Below are 9,561 nucleotides of genomic sequence, written 5' to 3'. Positions count from 1 at the left end.
ATTGGCGCCCGCGAAAATTCAAAAATACAAAAATGAAGTATATTACCAAGTAACCCAGTGAGAACTGCTTGCCTATCATTTTAGTTGAAAATACAAGAAGTTTTATTCCAAGCAAGCATCGCAAGCCCACTAGGTTAATTTCTGCTGCTTGCTTGGAATAAAATTTCTTGTATTTTATATTAAAATGATAGGCAAGCAATTCTGTTAAAAGCACTGGCACTGAACGTTTCGCTTTGTGCAGTCTATTTTGCAACTTTTTTTTTAAAATGATGTCAATCCCGAAAATCTCCGGATTAGGAAAGCTTAATCCCGAAAATTTTGGGACTGAAAAGTAGTCGAGATCCCGTGATCAAATCCTCTAACCACAGCACTGGCGAAAATTTAAATTTGCCGACTGGAATTCTTTCAGATGATTGACTTTCGGAAAATCGACGCTCTGCTGTATATACAAACATCTCCAAACTCGCTATACAATATAGCTACATACCAACATTGGTATGTAGCTCTACTGTATATTTATCAAAATACTATAAAAAATATAAATATACAGTAACTCTGTTTCTTGTAATGATGGGTAATGTATCAGTTAGAGAGTGTTATTAAAAGTTTTGAATTAGAATAACCTTTGACCTGAAGAAGATTCATGGAAAGGATAGAAAATGTTAGTCCTTTTATCCAAGATTATTTACTGAAGTTATTTATAGTTTTTTATGGTGTTTTTGTGTTGTGAATGTTAATAAAATTTTGGGACTTACCAGTTTTGATATCATCATCAAGTAAATAGCCTTTTTTTTTAAGCTCTTTTTCATGCTATTAGTTTTAACAAATGGCTGATATTGTGATGAGTCTTAACCAGTGCTTTAAACATTAAATGTAAGTAATTGTTTTAATCATCATATACTTGCAATACAATAGGTTGGGTTGACAATCTATGGAACACATGCCAAATGTGGCAAATGGGACAGTTTTCAGTGACACTCTGATTGAATAGAAATGCAGTAAAAATTATATTTTAATTATTAATTTCACATTTAAATGGAAACCAAAGTTCAGTGTAGGCTGTGGTACATTAAAAATGAATCTCTTGCTTGTATATTTATATTACAGTGCATGTATTTACACTCCATGTTGTCATCTACAACTTGTTCATGCACCTCAGATGTAAGAAAAATTCAATTAACAACTTGACTTCAAAATTATATATTTTTGAAGCCAATTATAACTGGGCCAATCTTGATAATTTATATATAACAAAATTGGTAGAATTTTGTCAGCATCTAGAATAACACTATAACTTAGATTCAGCTCATTGTCATTGAAAGGTTGCCGATCCCTGCAATAAGTTAAATCATTGGTATTATACCAGTTGTTAAAGTTTTTAGCATACAAACAATACTGAATAAATTATATATTAATAAATAATAATTAAGGTTTATTAATTAAAATTATCATTAAGTTATACATTTTTTTTATTGTTCAACATGTTCTTTTAATGTTAGAATCAACTCAGATTGGAATTTCCTCTTAACTTATTTTACTTATTCTGCTTAATGTTATAAATTAGTTATTGTTAACAATTAAGGCAAATACTAAAATGATTATAATAAGTGGAATCTACTTTATCAGTAGTCCTTTTGACTTTTTTCTTTTTGTATAACTCTGCTAATCTGAACTTTTCATTAGTTCAAATAACCCCACTAGTTAAAATTATTCATTAGAATTGCAAGGGTGCATTGTAATTTAAATTCTTAATAGAATTGGTGTTTTGTTTTTAATTTCTCTTATTAATTTGAATATTATTATTGTTTTATATTATATCAATAAAAAAAAAAGTACAATTAATTTTAAACAGAGTAAAGAGTACTGATTAAATATTGAGTTATATTATTTAAATTGTAATTGTTTCTAATATATATGTTACTGTGAAAGACCGAAATTAGAGAATGTCGATATTTTCCAGTGAATGTCGACACATACAATACGTCAGTGAAAGACCGAATATATGGTTATATTATTATACATTCGAACAATCACCGGTGTATGTCAACAAGCACAGATAAGCTTTGGTGGAGGTCAAAACGACACCCGAGAAGCCAATGTCGACAGAGAGGTAACAGTCTGTCGCCAAATTCTTCGGCGTTTCCTTCTGCTCAAATCGGTGATACCGTAAGAATACAAGTCCCTGATGTCAACTGTGGCCATACAAATGCCCAAAATATGTTGGCGGTTGTTGTTGGAATAGAACACTCCGACTTTTATAAATTAGCAAACAAAAATGGTACCCTCAAGCAGCTTTATACCCGTAATCAGTTCGTAATTTGTAAAGAAAAGTTACTTTCCATAGATGAGATTTCTTCTCAAGAAATATCGCTGAGAGAAGCAGCTGCAGCTAATTCGAAAAGTGGAGGGCAAGGCTATACACGCTGTCATTGCAAAAAGAAGAGTTCCACGAATAAATGCAGTTGTAAAAGCAAGGGGCTCTTGTGCAATTCAAAGTGCCATAACAGTTTAAGTTGTTGCAATAAATAAGATTATATACCGTTAATCACATAATATATGTGATTAACGGTAATTTTCCGATTAAGAATGTACTGTTCATTTTAGGTTCAACAGTTTATTTACATGTGCTGTTACTTAAGTTTTCTCCTATTCTGACATATTAAAAAGTTGCATTTTTGTCTTAACATAATAAAAATATTTTTATTCAACATTCACCATCAGTGCATGCTGAATGTCGACATTTGCCGGTGTAAGTGAGAAATAATGATATTTAACAAATATTTCGTACATACACGAAACGACATTTGCCAAATATCGGTCATTCACAGTAACATATATACAGTAAAGCATTGATTATCCGAAACATTGGTTGACCGAAAGCGTTCCAGTCTGCAAATTCAAATTTCTGCTAGGGCTGTGGCATTGCAGCACTCTTCCCCTTGTGATACAAATTATATACAGTACAGTTTTATGTTTAATATATTTTTTTGTAAATGATCAGTTATCCAAACACCAGTCCCGAATTGTTTTGGATAATTGATGCTTTACTGTATGCATGTGTGTATATATATATATACACATACATATATACGCATACACAATGTTATTTAATTCCTATTGCAAACTTGGAGGGTGGTTAGAGTGGACTAAGTGCTTCAATTTTTGTCCTACGGATCCATGTCCAGAAATGAACCATTTTTGAGATAAAGGTTGGTAAAGAACAATAAAAAATTGATAAAATTTCATATCTATTTAATTTTTTAATGATAAGTTGTTATTGGAACTGCTCAAAATGGTAGTCTCCAGCATTGTTGCAGGCACACCTTGTGGATTGCATATTTTCATATTTACTATCAAAACTTCCAGGCATATCCTCAATGGAATGTTTTATGGTTATGTGTTGTGCAATAAGATCTTTCTCAGATTCCACTAGTATCTCATACACTAATTTCTTTAAATGATCTATAGCAAGAAATCCAGTAGAGTCAAGTTGAGTAAATGCAGTGGCAATGCCAGTGGTCCATCTCTACCAATCCATGTTTCTCCTAATTTTCTGTTCAGATAGTTTCAGACAACATAAGGGAGTATATTGAGCCATCATGTTGGAATCACATTTTTCAACTAATTCCACATGGAACATTTTCCAAGCAATCTGCCATTAAGAAATTAAACAAAGCAATGAAATATTATTAGACTTTCAATTGTTCTTTACCAACCTTTTTTAAAATTGATTAATTTCTGGACAGTCCATAGTACAAAAATAGATGTACCTGATTCACTGTACCCATTCTCCAGGTTTATATTAGAAATTAACTAACATCACGCATACGTGTGTGCTTGCACATGTGTAAATGAAATAATTTAGTTAATAATAAAATGTAAATTTGATTTTAAATAACATGTAATTGCAAAACAATTTTTAAAAATATTACAAATTTTGTTCATAGGTGGAAGTGTTGTTGTAACATCAACACCAAAAACAATTACTCTTTCATCTACACCCACTCAAAATAATCCAAATGTTGTTGCTGTTCCTCTTGTGTGTACAACTTCCCTTCCATCTATGATGCCTTTTATACCTTCAGCACCAACTGGTGTGTCAACAAGTATTAGGACTTCACAATCTTCAGCAGCTGTTGTTCCTTCAAATTTAAATCAAGGAGCAAGGGTAACTTATCTAGTACCACAGGTGACAGCAGCTCCTCTCCCAGTAAATCCTGCACGTCCTGGAACAACAAATCAGAATATTGTTGCCAACTCTAAACAACAACCAATGCAAACAATATTTCTACGTATGAGCTCACCATCCAGTAAGTTAAACTCATTTATCTTTTTATTTTGTAATGAATAATTAATATAAAATATTATAATAATTTTCTATATTGTGAAGAATAACAACAACAAAAAAATTAATATTAATGATAATAAAGTAACTCTAATAAAGGTAAAGAAATNATATATTATTACTTTTAAATCTATTTTTATTCATTTTAATTCTTAAAAGTTTAATCAAGTTCTATTTTTAATTTTTCTATATAGTTAATTCCTGAAATAGAAAACTTGTTTCAGATTTTTACTAAAAGTTTAGAAACAAACTGTAAGAATTTACAAAAATTTATTTTATATCAGATAAAAAGCATAGAATTTACAATCTACCGATGCACCATTAATGATTATTAATCAGTTATTCTAAAAATATATTGTATTATATTATATAATACAGTGCAATTTATTGCAGTTTATTTTTTAAGTATACAGTACACATAAATAAATTGTAATATGTATGTATTGATTTCAATTAGCATTTAATATTATTATTGTTTAAACAATAAATTTCTGTTTCTGTATTTTAAATTATATTGTAAGCTTAAATATTAATTATTTTTTGAAGCGTAAAACATCTCAGTTATTTAATTCATATTATACAATTCATACTGCATTTTTTTCTTCACTACTAGGTGCATTAATAGACACAAGGCATTTTACATCATCTTTATTGTGAATCTTCTACAGGCCGATATGCATTTCGGGCAAAGGCCCCTCATCCGTCGGCTACACAATAAAACATATTGTAAATTTCTTACATTACAAATGTTTTATCATAATAAGTTATGACATACCATGATATCCAGAATTTTCTTTAGGTTGTGTTGATACATATATATTTTTTCATTTAAAATTATGTATTTACAGTTAAAATTGTTAAAATATCATTGCAGTTTAAATTATATTTATGATTTAAATTACAATTACAGTGAAGGCTTCGTGGTTCAACATCTAGCATTTTCCAGCATATACTCTTGACATCTGTGTTAACATAATCATTTTTAATCTTGTTGGCATATTAATATTTTGTTAGAAACAATTACACTATAAATAAATCTTTTCTTAATTATTATTGTAACATTCTAATTACCATTACCATTATTATCATAATTGTTTTCGTTGATAGTATTATAAACAGTATTACAACAATTTTAACCAATTATCATGGATTTTAACACTTAGGCTTTTGTTGATGTTATTGTCTTGACTTTTCATTGTTTCATAACTTTCTTTGAATTTCTGTTTATACCAATTGGTTTCTTTGTGTAGGATTTTTACTTCATCTTTGTTTATATTACAATTATTTATTGTACAGTGTTCGTAAAAGGCCGAATTTATCCTTCTATATTTCAGGTCTGCAATGTGTTCTTTTAGGCATGTGTCTACCTTTCTTTTGGTTTTGCCTATGTAGTTTTTTGGGTTCTTGCATTACATGGTATCGAATAGACTGCATTTTTTGTATTATATATTTCTACTGTCTTGTTGTTTGGTTCCCGTTTGATTTCATTCATTCTTTTTTGTAATTTTTTATAGGTCGGAGCTAGTTTGATAGGTCCTACCTTCAAAAATTTATTAATACATTTCTGATTTTATTTTGATTAATCCCAAATAAAATATCAAATGCATGTAATTGCACACATTGTCTTGCAAAAATTACTGGCATTTTAAACTTTAAGGAAAAATCAATTACATAATTTGTTTATGTAAAGCCAGACAATCAGGAACCTTTTTTTGCCAATTCTTAACAGTCAAATTCACTCTTTGTTGATTACACTTATGAGTTTCTTCAAATTCTGATTTCCAAATAATCATCTGTTTTTATGTAGGAATGAATTAAAACTTATATTGGGCTCCTGTGTAATTTTGGAATTTAATTCAAAAGCTTTGATTTTCCTATTGTTATTCGTCTTTACTTCTGACAATACACAAGAACGATTGAAATGACCCAGATAAAATACTTTTTATTTTTAACATTATAAGGTGAGAATCTGGTAAAAAATGCAAATACACAGTTTACAAAAATTATACAAAAACGAAAAGAATTCTTTGCTTGCGCATATAGGACGTCCTAGGTTATTGAAGTAGTGAAAAATGGATAAAAACCTCGTCTTATATGCGAGTAAATACAGTATATTATGTTCTATTTTTTTTTTCTTTCTATGTTACCTGAAGGTCATTAAAAAGTGGTCAAAAACATTAATGAGTAAAAGTTTTGTGCTGCTTATAAAGGATGTTCATTGAGTTTTTATGATCCTATTGTATTTGAATAAACATCTACCAATAGTAGAATAATACAGATCAAATTCCAAATGAATGAAATTTTCAGAATGACTAATAATAGTTTTGTGCTTAAAATAATACTATACATTAAATGAAATATATTAAATAGATCTTGTCTTGTCTTGACAAAATCAAACATTCAATATAATAATCATTTATTACCAAGTAAGCATAAGTAATTTCATACATGTGCAGAGACAACATTGATACTCTGTAAACATTGATTACATTTATTTATTTATTTATTTTTGGTATCTAGATACAGAATATTTATTAAACTGAATTCAACAGTATTTTTGAATAATAATTGAGTATCAAAAAACCACAACACCTTAATTTGCTGAGAAAATTTAATGAAAAAGCAAACATTTTCATCAAATGGGACGAAGCAAGTATTATTAAACCAGTATATTCACCGACATTGGCGATTTGCACCAAAAAAATTCAAATATATAAGAGCAGGTTGCATGATGCATGCATTTATTCTAGAGATTCAGAAGGGTTGCCTTCGGCCTGGAAATACTTAATCAAACAATTAGAGAGCTCTTAATTTAATGCCTTGATTTTAGTATTTTTGCATATTCTTGCATTTTATTGAATTTTGTATAATATAGAATTTTATTGAAGCTTTAAAATTATGCAATTGAAAGCATATACAGTAGAGCATCATTTATCTGAATCAATTGGGGACTGGGGTTGTTCGGATAACTTATTTTTCAGATAACCGATTATGTATGAAAAATNCTGGCGAATGTCAACATTCTCCGGTGAATGTCAGCATTCACACAGTCGTTTTGTGTATGTACGAAATATTTGCTAAATATCATTATTTCTTACTTACACTGGCAAATGTCGACATTCAGCATGTACTGATGGTGGTGAATGTTGAATAAAAATATTTTTATTACGTTAAGACAAAAATGCAACTTTTTAATATGTCAAAATAGGAAAAAGCTTAAGTAACGGCACATTTAAATAAACTGTTGAACCTAAAATGAACAGTACATTCTTAATCATCAAAGAAAATAATACAATAATAAACTTACACATAAATTATGTGATTAACGTTATACAATCTTATTTATTGCAACAACTTAAACTGTTATGGCACTTTGAATTGCACAAGAGTCCCTTGCTTTTACAACTGCATTTATTTGTGGAACACTTCTTTTTGCAATGACAGCATGTATAGCCTTGCCCTCCACTTTTCAAATTAGCTGCAGCTGCTTCTCTCAGCGATATTTCTTGAGAAGAAATCTCATCATCATCATCATCATTTTTATTTGTACAAACAAAGTACAGACCGGCCCCGCTTTCGTGCATTACCAGTTATACACGTTTAGTTTACAGTACTCAGAGAAATGTTTTACACTTACACAAATGATAGATATTAAATATACATACATACAAATAAATACATAAAGAAAAAGTATAGATGATAAAATAGAATAAATCAATAAGTACATAAGTTAATAAGAAATCTCATCTATGAAAAGTAACAAATTACGAACTGATCATGTTATTACGTGATTATGAACTGATCTGTTAATGGTGTCTTTTATTCAGATATCGCCGACGCCTTACCGACGACCCCCCTCATCCTCTGCCACTCAACACGACAAACCGATCCCATCTCACGGGATCAAAAGACCTTGTCTTATCTTCGGCTACCCACAAAGGATTTGGCGATAGACTGTCGCCTCTCTGTCGACATTGGCTTCTCGGGTGTTGTTTCGACTTCCGCCAAAGCTTATCTGTGCTTGTTGACATACACCGGCGATTGTTCGAATGTATAATACTATAACCAAATATTTGGACTTTCACCGACGTATTTTGTATGTGTTGACATTCTCTAATTTCGGTCTTTCATAGTAACACACATATATATATATATATATGTCATTTGTTATTTTTATTTGTACAGTAGAGCATCGTTTATCCAAATCAATTGGGGACTGAGGTTGTTCGGATAACTTGTTTTTTGGATAACCAATTATGTATGAAAAAATATATTAACCTATGCCATATTGAAATTTTTCTCCATTGCATGTCGCTTTGTTTTGAATTTTCGTCTATGTTAGGCCTAATGTAAACTTTTTAAAATAATAATCATGGCTATTGTTAAAAATTTTTTTTTTATTTTTTACAAACAAAATAAATATATTGAAAAATATAAAAACAAAAAAAATTATACTTTAGAAGTTGATCTAGTATCAAAAATGTTCGATTTAGCATGACACACAGTTCTCAGAAAAACACCACATAAAAGTGCCAGTGCTGCCAGCTAAAACAAACACACCAACAAAAAAAACACACACACACACCAACAAAACACCACATATGAAAAAAAATTGGAGTAGCCCAAGATATAACCAAAGATTGCAGTGCCACAGCACTAGCGAAAATTTAAATTTACCAACTGGAATGCTTTCGGTTACTCGAAGTTTCGGATAACTGGCTTTCGGATAAACAACGCTCTACTGTATTTAAATTTTTGTTCAATTTTATTTATATTCGAATATCTTAGCCTGATGATAGCCAACAGATTTGGCTGAAAATGTTTGCTTTTTCATTAAATTTTCTCAGCAAATTAAGGTGTTGTGTTTTTTTATTTACATACTGCTGAGTTGAGTGTACCTCAATTTTAATTGAGTATCACCTAAAATTCAGCCCATTAAGATATGAACTAACAAGCAAGACATAAATTATAAGAAAAAATGTTTTTTTTTTTTTTTTTTTTTTTTTTTTTTGTCACAAGATTGCATGAAACGCATTCATGCCCTTTACCTTTTTTTTTTTTTTTTTTTTCTTTTTTACTACAGTAGAGCATCGATTATCTGACTCAATTGGGGACTGGGGTTGATCAGATAACTGAAAACACGGATAACCGAAAAATATGAAAAAATAATTATTAATATAGTATATTAGTATATTAGTATATCGCTATTAACCTAC

The 9,561-nt window shown here is 29.8% G+C and overlaps 1 protein-coding gene across 1 annotated transcript in view; it reads left to right on the top strand.

The window, feature by feature from the left end:
- LOC111618585 (activating transcription factor 7-interacting protein 1-like) overlaps positions 1-9,561 on the top strand; it is a 94,453-nt gene that overhangs the window by 67,189 nt on the left and 17,703 nt on the right. Inside the window, exon 11 of the mRNA XM_023360141.1 lies at positions 3,948-4,310. Within this exon, the coding sequence (XP_023215909.1) occupies positions 3,948-4,310 (363 nt within the window). The remainder of the gene's footprint in view (positions 1-3,947; positions 4,311-9,561) is intronic.

Source organism: Centruroides sculpturatus, unplaced genomic scaffold (genome assembly GCF_000671375.1).
Source record: "Centruroides sculpturatus isolate CEXI.00-Female unplaced genomic scaffold, Cexi_2.0 scaffold42, whole genome shotgun sequence".
Taxonomy (NCBI): Eukaryota; Metazoa; Arthropoda; class Arachnida; order Scorpiones; family Buthidae; genus Centruroides; species Centruroides sculpturatus.
The sequence above is the reverse complement of the archived record's forward strand: the minus strand, read 5'-3'. Positions and strand labels throughout refer to the sequence as shown.